Below are 12,055 nucleotides of genomic sequence, written 5' to 3'. Positions count from 1 at the left end.
CCCTAAATTTTATCAGCATATCGATTGCGCAACCAGGAGTGGTAAAACCTTGGATCATTGTTACTCCAACTTCCGCGACGCATATAAGGCCCTGCCCCGCCCCCCTTTCGGAAAAGCTGACCACGACTCCATTTTGTTGATCCCTGCCTACAGACAGAAACTTAAACAAGAGGCTCCCACGTTGAGGTCTGTCCAACGCTGGTCCGACCAAGCTGACTCCACACTCCAAGACTGCTTCCATCACGTGGACTGGGACATGTTTCGTATTGCGTCAGATAATAATATTGACGAATACGCTGATTCGGTGTGCGAGTTCATTAGAACGTGCGTTGAAGATGTCGTTCCCATAGCAACGATAAAAACATTCCCTAACCAGAAACCGTGGATTGATGGCAGCATTCGCGTGAAACTGAAAGCCCGAACCACTGCTTTTAATCAGGGCAAGGTGTCTGGTAACATGACCGAATATAAACAATGCAGCTATTCCCTCTGCAAGGCTATTAAACAAGCTAAGCGTCAGTACAGAGACAAAGTAGAATCTCAATTCAACGGCTCAGACACAAGAGGCATGTGGCAGGGTCTACAGTCAATCACGGACTACAAGAAGAAACCCAGCCCAGTCACGGACCAGGATGTCTTGCTCCCAGGCAGACTAAATAACTTTTTTGCCCGCTTTGAGGACAATACAGTGCCACTGACACGGCCTGCAACGGAAACGTGCGGTCTCTCCTTCACTGCAGCCGAGGTGAGTAAGACATTTAAACGTGTTAACCCTCGCAAGGCTGCAGGCCCAGACGGCATCCCCAGCCGCGCCCTCAGAGCATGCGCAGACCAGCTGGCCGGTGTGTTTACGGACATATTCAATCAATCCCTATACCAGTCTGCTGTTCCCACATGCTTCAAGAGGGCCACCATTGTTCCTGTTCCCAAGAAAGCTAAGGTAACTGAGCTTAATGACTACCGCCCCGTTTGCACTCACTTCCGTCATCATGAAGTGCTTTGAGAGGCTAGTCAAGGACCATATCACCTCCACCCTACCTGACACCCTAGACCCACTCCAATTTGCTTACCGCCCAAATAGGTCCACAGACGATGCAATCTCAACCACACTGCACACTGCCCTAACCCATCTGGACAAGAGGAATACCTATGTGAGAATGCTGTTCATCGACTACAGCTCGGCATTCAACACCATAGTACCCTCCAAGCTCGTCATCAAGCTCGAGACCCTGGGTCTCGACCCCGCCCTGTGCAACTGGGTACTGGACTTCCTGACGGGCCGCCCCCAGGTGGTGAGGGTAGGCAACAACATCTCCTCCCCGCTGATCCTCAACACTGGGGCCCCACAAGGGTGCGTTCTGAGCCCTCTCCTGTACTCCCTGTTCACCCACGACTGCGTGGCCACGCACGCCTCCAACTCAATCATCAAGTTTGCGGACGACACAACAGTGGTAGGCTTGATTACCAACAACGACGAGACGGCCTACAGGGAGGAGGTGAGGGCCCTCGGAGTGTGATGTCAGGAAAATAACCTCACACTCAACGTCAACAAAACTAAGGAGATGATTGTGGACTTCAGGAAACAGCAGAGGGAACACCTCCCTATCCACATCGATGGAACAGTAGTGGAGAGGGTAGCAAGTTTTAAGTTTCTCGGCATACACATCACAGACAAACTGAATTGGTCCACTCACACAGACAGCATCGTGAAGAAGGCGCAGCAGCGCCTCTTCAACCTCAGGAGGCTGAAGAAATTCTGCTTGTCACCAAAAGCACTCACAAACTTCTACAGATGCACAATCTAGAGCATCCTGGCGGGCTGTATCACCGCCTGGTACGGCAACTGCTCCGCCCTCAACCGTAAGGCTCTCCAGAGGGTAGTGAGGTCTGCACAACGCATCACTGGGGACAAACTACCTGCCCTCCAGGACACCTACAACACCCGATGTTACAGGAAGGCCATAAAGATCATCAAGGACATCAACCACCCGAGCCACTGCCTGTTCACCCCGCTATCATCCAGAAGGCGAGGTCAGTACCGGTGCATCAAAGCTGGGACCGAGAGACTGAAAAACAGCTTCTATCTCAAGGCCATCAGACTGTTAAACAGCCACCACTAACATTGAGTGGCTGCTGCCAACACACTGACACTGACTCAACTCCAGCCACTTTAATAATGGGAATTGATGGGAAATGATGTAAATATATCACTAGCCACTTTAAACAATGCTACCTTATATAATGTTACTTACCCTACATTATTCATCTCATATGCATACGTATATACTGTACTCTATATCATCGACTGCATCCTTATGTAATACATGTATCACTAGCCACTTTAACTATGCCACTTTGTTTACATACCCATCTCATATGTATATACTGTACTCGACACCATCTACTGTATCTTGCCTATGCTGCTCTGTACCATCACTCATTCATATATCCTTATGTACATATTCTTTATCCCCTTACACTGTGTATAAGACAGTAGTTTTGGAATTGTTAGTTAGATTACTTGTTGGTTATTACTGCATTGTCGGAACTAGAAGCACAAGCATTTCGCTACACTCGCATTAACATCTGCTAACCATGGGTATGTGACAAATAAAATTTGATTTGATTTGGTTCTCACTGACCTTGTCCATTAGGTGGTTCCCATGGTGATGATGTGGGCAGGGAGCCCCCTCCTGTCAATCAAACGCAGTACCTCCTCCCAGTGATCCCCCTCAACGAGAGTGCTGCTGAGTCCTGGGACACCCTGGAGGAGGTGGGAATATTTGGGCCCCTTGTACTGTATTCACAAATTGTCTTAATAATAGATTAAGAGATTATAATATTTATTCATGTCTTTAATATTTCATATAGTAGGTTTTTGTTTGTATTATTGTTGCTGTGTTAATATGAGTTTGTTTTGTCAGGACCTGAAGGAGCTTAGCGGTTTGGTGACAGAGTTCTCTCTGCTGGTCCATGTGAGTATTCTATGTACAGTGTATTCCCCTTGACTGTTTCCACATTTTGTTACGTTAGAGCCTAATTCTAAAATGGATTAACATGTTGATAAGGAGAAGGGGTCTGAATACTTCCCGAATGCACTGTTTGGTGTGTGTGTGTGTGTGTGTGTGTGTGTGTGTGTGTGTGTGTGTGTGTGTGTGTGTGTGTGTGTGTGTGTGTGTGTGTGTGTGTGTGTGTGTGTGTGTGTGTGTGTGTGTGTGTGTGTGTGTGTGTGTGTGTGTGTGTGATTGAGAGCTGACAAGGTCAGCAGACAATGCCTTCCTGGTGTCTAATGAGACCGGATGAATGACAGGGACAGGGCTACGTAACACAGATAGCCTGCTGCGGCTACGCTAACCATGCTGTTAGCACACAGGGCAGTGAGGTCACTGACAGACAGTGTAGTGAGCGACAGCTAGCCTAGCGTCTGTCTGCTGGGGCTCCTTAGAGAGCAGGTCACAGCACACCACAGGTTACTGGAGTTGGGCTGCAGGCAGGTGTACTGCTGGGGGAGGGGGGATGGTAGAAAATGGGCCATAGGGGAGAGGTGGGAGACGAGAGAGGATAGGAGAGAAGGGGGCTGTGTGTCCATGGGGAGTAGAGAGGAGAGTGCCGTGGGAGAGAACACAGGCAACAGGGCGTATGGTAGGCCAGGAGGAAAACAGACGACTCCGATTATCACTCTATCCCCTGGGAACGAAAGAGCAATAGGAGGGTGAGTGGGAGGAAGGGAGGGCTTAAACATGGTGAGAGAGGAGGGCAGAAAGAGGTGTAGAGAGAGAGATTTAGGGAGGGGGAGCGAGAGACGAGACCGAGAGGAGATTGTTTTGAAGGAGAGAGCATAAAGATGTTTTAGTGCTGTGGTCTCTCTGGGGTGACTGGTGTCGTTCAGGGACCAATACTCAGCCTCTCAACCACAGGGTAAACACTGCTGTGTGTCGGTGTTTGTACCTGCCTGGGGATTTGAGAGAGAAAGAGAGAGAGAGAGGGAGGGAGGGGGACAGAGACAGGCAAGTTGAGATGTTCAGACGCAGCCTGCTAGTGTCTGACTGAAGCACTCATCTCCCCCTGTTACAATGGCTGGAGCCTAGAAGCTCCACATCCACCAACAACCATACATACATCTGGGATTTAAAGGGAAGGAGGGTGAAGAAATGGGAACCGAAGTGAACATGAGAGTGGGGGAGAGATGTGAGGACTGAGGAGAGGAGTAAAGGTGTCAGCATGCTTCGGTTCAGAATGAGTGTGCACGCATAATCCCTTAAAAGACCTTTGTTTGAAGTACCATGCAGATCTTAGTCGAACAATTTTACATCCAAGATGTTTGGTGCGGACTCCTTGAATGACATCAAACATTTAATTGAAGAATCCCTACTGTTGACCAATCACAGATGAAGGGGCGTAGACTTCAGCTACCGACTCCGGCATGCCTGGAGAAAATGTTTTTGTCCAGGAAAAAGCCCACACCGAAGACCAAAACTAACAAAAGCGTTACAACATGCCGTCATAATATATGCACGGCTGGGAAGCATTCAGACACCTTAAGGGAGAGGAGAATGATGGAGGGATTGGACTGTAACGGAGAGGAGGGAGGGGACTGTAATGGAGAAGAGGGAGGGGACTGTAACGGAGAAGAGGGAGGGGACTGTAACGGAGAAGAGGGAGCGGACTGTAACGGAGAGGAAGGAGGGGGCTGTAACGGAGAGGAGGGAGCGGACTGTAACGGAGAGGAGGGAGGGGGCTGTAACGGAGAGGAGGGAGGGGGCTGTAACGGAGCGGAGGGTGGGGACTGTAACGGAGAGGAGGGAGGGGACTGTAACGGAGAAGAGGGAGGGGACTGTAACGGAGAGGAGGGAGGGGACTGTAACGGAGAGGAGAGAGCGGACTGTAACGGAGAGGAGAGAGGGGACTGTAACGGAGAGGAGGGAGGGAGCTGTAACGGAGAGGAGGGAGGGGGCTGTAACGGAGAGGAGGGAGCGGACTGTAACGGAGAGGAGGGAGGGGGCTGTAACGGAGCGGAGGGTGGGGACTGTAACGGAGAGGAGGGAGGGGACTGTAACGGAGAAGAGGGAGGGGACTGTAACGGAGAAGAGGGAGGGGACTGTAACGGAGAGGAGGGAGGGGACTGTAACGGAGAGGAGGGAGCGGACTGTAACGGAGAGGAGGGAGGGGGCTGTAACGGAGAGGAGGGAGGGAGCTGTAACGGAGAGGAGGGAGGGGGCTGTAACGGAGAGGAGGGAGGGAGCTGTAACGGAGAGGAGGGAGGGGGCTGTAACGGAGAGGAGGGAGGGAGCTGTAACGGAGAGGAGGGAGGGGGCTGTAACGGAGAGGAGGGAGCGGACTGTAACGGAGAGGAGGGAGGGGGCTGTAACGGAGCGGAGGGTGGGGACTGTAACGGAGAGGAGGGAGGGGACTGTAACGGAGAAGAGGGAGGGGACTGTAACGGAGAGGAGGGAGGGGACTGTAACGGAGAGGAGGGAGCGGACTGTAACGGAGAGGAGGGAGGGGGCTGTAACGGAGAGGAGGGAGGGAGCTGTAACGGAGAGGAGGGAGGGGGCTGTAACGGAGAGGAGGGAGGGAGCTGTAACGGAGAGGAGGGAGGGGGCTGTAACGGAGAGGAGGGAGGGAGCTGTAACGGAGAGGAGGGAGGGGGCTGTAACGGAGAGGAGGGAGCGGACTGTAACGGAGAGGAGGGAGGGGGCTGTAACGGAGCGGAGGGTGGGGACTGTAACGGAGAGGAGGGAGGGGACTGTAACGGAGAGGAGGGAGGGGACTGTAACGGAGAGGAGGGAGGGGACTGTAACGGAGAGGAGGGAGGGGGCTGTAACGGAGAGGAGGGAGGGGGCTGTAACGGAGAGGAGGGAGGGAGCTGTAACGGAGAGGAGGGAGGGGGCTGTAACGGAGAGGAGGGAGGGGCTGTAACGGAGAGGAGGGAGGGGGCTGTAACGGAGAGGAGGGAGGGAGCTGTAACGGAGAGGAGGGAGGGGGCTGTAACGGAGAGGAGGGAGCGGACTGTAACGGAGAGGAGGGAGGGGCTGTAACGGAGCGGAGGGTGGGGACTGTAACGGAGAGGAGGGAGGGGACTGTAACGGAGAGGAGGGAGGGGACTGTAACGGAGAGGAGGGAGGGGACTGTAACGGAGAGGAGGGAGGGGACTGTAACGGAGAGGAGGGAGGGGGCTGTAACGGAGAGGAGGGAGGGAGCTGTAACGGAGAGGAGGGAGGGGGCTGTAACGGAGAGGAGGGAGGGAGCTGTAACGGAGAGGAGGGAGGGGGCTGTAACGGAGAGGAGGGAGGGAGCTGTAACGGAGAGGAGGGAGGGGGCTGTAACGGAGAGGAGGGAGCGGACTGTAACGGAGAGAGGAGGGAGGGGGCTGTAACGGAGCGGAGGGTGGGGACTGTAACGGAGAGGAGGGAGGGGACTGTAACGGAGAGGAGGGAGGGGACTGTAACGGAGAGGAGGGAGGGGACTGTAACGGAGAGGAGGGAGGGGGCTGTAACGGAGAGGAGGGAGGGAGCTGTAACGGAGAGGAGGGAGGGGGCTGTAACGGAGAGGAGGGAGGGGGCTGTAACGGAGAGGAGGGAGGGAGCTGTAACGGAGAGGAGGGAGGGGACTGTAACGGAGAGGAGGGAGGGAGCTGTAACGGAGAGGAGGGAGGGGACTGTAACGGAGAGGAGGGAGCGGACTGTAACGGAGAGGAGGGAGGGGGCTGTAACGGAGAGGAGGGTGGGGACTGTAACGGAGAGGAGGGAGGGGACTGTAACGGAGAAGAGGGAGGGGACTGTAACGGAGATGAGAGGGGACTGTAACGGAGAGGAGAGAGGGACTGTAACGGAGAGGAGAGAGGGGACTGTAACGGAGAGTAGGGAGGGGACTGTAACAGAGAGGAGGGAGGGGAGGGGACTGTAACAGAGAGGAGAGGGGACTGTAACGGAGAGGAGAGGGGACTGTAACGGAGAGGAGAGGGGACTGTAACGGAGAGGAGAGGGGACTGTAACGGAGATGAGAGGGGACTGTAACGGAGAGGGAGAGGGGACTGTAATGGAGAGGAGAGAGGGGACTGTAACGGAGAGGAGAGAGGGGACTGTAACGGAAAATAGGGAGGGGACTGTAACAGAGAATGGGGAGGGGACTGTAATGGAGAGGAGGGAGGGGAGGGGACTGTAACGGAGAGGAGAGGGGACTGTAACGGAGAGGAGAGAGGGGACTGTAACCGAGAGGAGAGAGGGGACTGTAACGGAGATGAGAGGGGACTGTAACGGAGAGGAGGGAGGGGACTGTAACGGAGAGGAGAGAGGGACTGTAACGGAGAGGGAGGGGACTGTAACGGAGAGGAGGGAGGGGACTGTCACGGAGAGGAGGGAGGGGACTGTAACGGAGAGGAGGGAGGGGACTGTAACGGAGAGGAGGGAGGGGACTGTAACGGAGAGGAGGGAGGGGACTGTAACGGAGATGAGAGGGGACTGTAACGGAGAGGAGAGAGGGACTGTAACGGAGAGTAGGGAGGGGACTGTAACGGAGAAGAGAGGGGACTGTAACGGAGAAGAGAGGGGACTGTAACGGAGAGGAGGGAGGGGACTGTAACGGAGAGGAGGGAGGGAGGGGGCTGTAACGGAGAGGAGGGTGGGGACTGTAACGGAGAGGAGGGAGGGGACTGTAACGGAGAGGAGGGAGGGGACTGTAACGGAGATGAGAGGGGACTGTAACGGAGATGAGAGGGGACTGTAACGGAGAGGAGAGAGGGGACTGTAACGGAGAGTAGGGAGGGGACTGTAACAGAGAGGAGGGAGGGGAGGGGACTGTAACAGAGAGGAGAGGGGACTGTAACGGAGAGGGGACTGTAACGGAGAGGAGAGGGGACTGTAACAGAGAGGAGAGGGGACTGTAACGGAGAGGAGAGAGGGGACTGTAACGGAGATGAGAGGGGACTGTAACGGAGAGGAGAGAGGGGACTGTAACGGAGAGGAGAGAGGGGACTGTAACGGAGAGGAGAGAGGGGACTGTAACGGAGAATAGAGAGGGGACTGTAACAGAGAATGGGGAGGGGACTGTAACGGAGAGGAGGGAGGGGAGGGGACTGTAACGGAGAGGAGAGGGGACTGTAACGGAGAGGAGAGGGGACTGTAACCGAGAGGAGAGAGGGGACTGTAACGGAGATGAGAGGGGACTGTAACGGAGAGGAGGGAGGGGACTGTAACGGAGAGGAGGGAGGGGGCTGTAACGGAGAGGAGGGAGGGAGCTGTAACGGAGAGGAGGGAGGGGGCTGTAACGGAGAGGAGGGAGGGGCTGTAACGGAGAGGAGGGAGGGGGCTGTAACGGAGAGGAGGGAGCGGACTGTAACGGAGAGGAGGGAGGGGCTGTAACGGAGCGGAGGGTGGGGACTGTAACGGAGAGGAGGGAGGGGACTGTAACGGAGAGGAGGGAGGGGACTGTAACGGAGAGGAGGGAGGGGACTGTAACGGAGAGGAGGGAGGGGACTGTAACGGAGAGGAGGGAGGGGGCTGTAACGGAGAGGAGGGAGGGGACTGTAACAGAGAGGTGGGAGGGGGGGACTGTAATGGAGAGGAGAGGGGACTGTAATGGAGAGGAGAGGGACTGTAACGGAGAGGAGAGAGGGGACTGTAACGGAGAAGAGAGGGGACTGTAACGGAGAAGAGAGGGGACTGTAACGGAGAGGAGGGAGGGGACTGTAACGGAGAGGAGGGAGGGGGCTGTAACGGAGAGGAGGGTGGGGACTGTAACGGAGAGGAGGGAGGGGACTGTAACGGAGAAGAGGGAGGGGACTGTAACGGAGATGAGAGGGGACTGTAACGGAGAGGAGAGAGGGGACTGTAACGGAGAGTAGGGAGGGGACTGTAACAGAGAGGGAGGGGAGGGGACTGTAACAGAGAGGAGAGGGGACTGTAACGGAGAGGAGAGGGGACTGTAACGGAGAGGAGAGGGGACTGTAACGGAGAGGAGAGGGGACTGTAACGGAGATGAGAGGGGACTGTAACGGAGAGGAGAGAGGGGACTGTAATGGAGAGGAGAGAGGGGACTGTAACGGAGAGGAGAGAGGGGACTGTAACGGAAAATAGGGAGGGGACTGTAACAGAGAATGGGGAGGGGACTGTAATGGAGAGGAGGGAGGGAGGGGACTGTAACGGAGAGGAGAGGGGACTGTAACGGAGAGGAGAGGGGACTGTAACCGAGAGAGAGAGGGGACTGGGAGATGAGACGGGACTGTAACGGAGAGGAGGGAGGGGACTGTAACGGAGAGGAGAGAGGGGGACTGTAACGGAGAGGGAGGGGACTGTAACGGAGAGGAGGGAGGGGACTGTCACGGAGAGGAGGGAGGGGACTGTAACGGAGAGGAGGGAGGGGAGGGAGAGGAGGGAGGGGACTGTAACGGAGAGGAGGGAGGGGACTGTAACGGAGATGAGAGGGGACTGTAACGGAGAGGAGAGGGGACTGTAACGGAGAGTAGGGAGGGGACTGTAACGGAGAAGAGAGGGGACTGTAACGGAGAAGAGAGGGGACTGTAACGGAGAGGAGGGAGGGGACTGTAACGGAGAGGAGGGAGGGAGGGGGCTGTAACGGAGAGGAGGGTGGGGACTGTAACGGAGAGGAGGGAGGGGACTGTAACGGAGAGGAGGGAGGGGACTGTAACGGAGATGAGAGGGGACTGTAACGGAGATGAGAGGGGACTGTAACGGAGAGGAGAGGAGGGGACTGTAACGGAGAGTAGGGAGGGGACTGTAACAGAGAGGAGGGAGGGGAGGGGACTGTAACAGAGAGGAGAGGGGACTGTAACGGAGAGGGGACTGTAACGGAGAGGAGAGGGGACTGTAACAGAGAGGAGAGGGGACTGTAACGGAGAGGAGAGAGGGGACTGTAACGGAGATGAGAGGGGACTGTAACGGAGAGGAGAGAGGGGACTGTAACGGAGAGGAGAGAGGGACTGTAACGGAGAGGAGAGAGGGGACTGTAACGGAGAATAGAGAGGGGACTGTAACAGAGAATGGGGAGGGGACTGTAACGGAGAGGAGGGAGGGGAGGGGACTGTAACGGAGAGGAGAGGGGACTGTAACGGAGAGGAGAGGGGACTGTAACCGAGAGGAGAGAGGGGACTGTAACGGAGATGAGAGGGGACTGTAACGGAGAGGAGGGAGGGGACTGTAACGGAGAGGAGGGAGGGGACTGTAACGGAGAGGAGAGAGGGGACTGTAACGGAGAGGAGGGAGGGGACTGTAACAGAGAGGAGGGAGGGGACTGTCACGGAGAGGAGGGAGGGGACTGTAACGGAGAGGAGGGAGGGGACTGTAACGGAGAGGAGGGTGGGGACTGTAACGGAGAGGAGGGAGGGGCTGTAACAGAGAGGAGGGTGGGGACTGTAACGGAGAGGAGGGAGGGGCTGTAACGGAGAGGAGGGAGGGGGCTGTAACGGAGGGAGGGAGGGGGCTGTAACGGAGAGGAGGGAGGGAGGGGCCTGTAACGGAGAGGAGGGAGGGGACTGTAACAGAGAGGAGGGAGGGAGGGGACTGTAACGGAGAGAGAGGGGACTGTAACGGAGAGGGAGAGGGGACTGTAACGGAGAGGAGGGAGGGGACTGTAACGGAGAGGAGGGAGGGATTGTAACGAAGAGGAGAGAGGGGACTGTAACGGAGAGGACAGAGGGGACTGTAACGGAGAGGAGGGAGGGGACTGTAACGGAGAGGAGCGAGGGAGGGGACTGTAACGGAGAGGAGAGGGGACTGTAACAGAGAGGAGGGAGGGGGCTGTAACGGAGAGGAGGGAGGGGGCTGTAACGGAGAGGAGGGAGGGAGGGGGCTGTAACGGAGAGGAGGGAGGGGACTGTAACGGAGAGGAGCGAGGGGAGGGGACTGTAACGGAGAGGAGAGGGGACTGTAACGGAGAGGAGGGAGGGGGCTGTAACGGAGAGGAGGGAGGGGGCTGTAACGGAGAGGAGGGAGGGAGGGGCTGTAACGGAGAGGAGAGGGGACTGTAACGGAGAGGAGAGAGGGGACTGTAACGGAGAGGAGGGAGGGGACTGTAACGAAGAGGAGAGAGGGGACTGCAACGGAGAGGAGAGAGGGGACTGTAACGGAGAGGAGGGAGGGGACTGTAACGGAGAGGAGCGAGGGGAGGGGACTGTAACAGAGAGGAGAGGGGACTGTAACAGAGAGGAGGAGGGGAGTGTAACGGAGAGGAGAGAGGGGACTGTAACGGAGAGGAGGGAGGGGACTGTAACGGAGAGGAGGGAGGGGACTGTAACGGAGAGGAGGGAGGGGACTGTCACGGAGAGGAGGGAGGGGACTGTAACGGAGAGGAGGGAGGGGACTGTAACGGAGAGGAGGGAGGGGGCTGTAACGGAGCGGAGGGTGGGGACTGTAACGGAGAGGAGGGAGGGGACTGTAACGGAGAGGAGGGAGGGGACTGTAACGGAGAGGAGGGAGGGGACTGTAACGGAGAGGAGGGAGGGGACTGTAACGGAGAGGAGGGAGGGGGCTGTAACGGAGAGGAGGGAGGGGACTGTAACAGAGAGGTGGGAGGGGAGGGGACTGTAATGGAGAGGAGAGGGGACTGTAATGGAGAGGAGAGGGGACTGTAACGGAGAGGAGAGAGGGGACTGTAACGGAGAAGAGAGGGGACTGTAACGGAGAAGAGAGGGACTGTAACGGAGAGGAGGGAGGGGACTGTAACGGAGAGGAGGGAGGGGGCTGTAACGGAGAGGAGGGTGGGGACTGTAACGGAGAGGAGGGAGGGGACTGTAACGGAGAAGAGGGAGGGGACTGTAACGGAGATGAGAGGGGACTGTAACGGAGAGGAGAGAGGGGACTGTAACGGAGAGTAGGGAGGGGACTGTAACAGAGAGGAGGGAGGGGAGGGGACTGTAACAGAGAGGAGAGGGGACTGTAACGGAGAGGAGAGGGGACTGTAACGGAGAGGAGAGGGGACTGTAACGGAGAGGAGAGGGGACTGTAACGGAGATGAGAGGGGACTGTAACGGAGAGGAGAGAGGGGACTGTAATGGAGAGGAGAGAGGGGACTGTAACGGAGAGGAGAGAGGGGACTGTAA

General features: G+C 56.4%; 1 protein-coding gene across 1 annotated transcript in view; it reads left to right on the top strand.

The window, feature by feature from the left end:
- The window catches only part of LOC123998310 (syntaxin-17-like), a 54,533-nt gene that overhangs the window by 17,292 nt on the left and 25,186 nt on the right, over positions 1 to 12,055 (top strand). Inside the window, exons 5-6 of the mRNA XM_046303409.1 lie at positions 2,655 to 2,773; positions 2,925 to 2,975. Coding sequence (XP_046159365.1) covers positions 2,655 to 2,773; positions 2,925 to 2,975 — 170 coding nt within the window. The remainder of the gene's footprint in view (positions 1 to 2,654; positions 2,774 to 2,924; positions 2,976 to 12,055) is intronic.

The sequence above is a fragment of the Oncorhynchus gorbuscha genome, linkage group LG15, assembly GCF_021184085.1.
Source record: "Oncorhynchus gorbuscha isolate QuinsamMale2020 ecotype Even-year linkage group LG15, OgorEven_v1.0, whole genome shotgun sequence".
NCBI lineage: Eukaryota > Metazoa > Chordata > Actinopteri > Salmoniformes > Salmonidae > Oncorhynchus > Oncorhynchus gorbuscha.
Note: the sequence above shows the minus strand (reverse complement) of the source record. Positions and strands in the feature narration are given on the sequence as shown.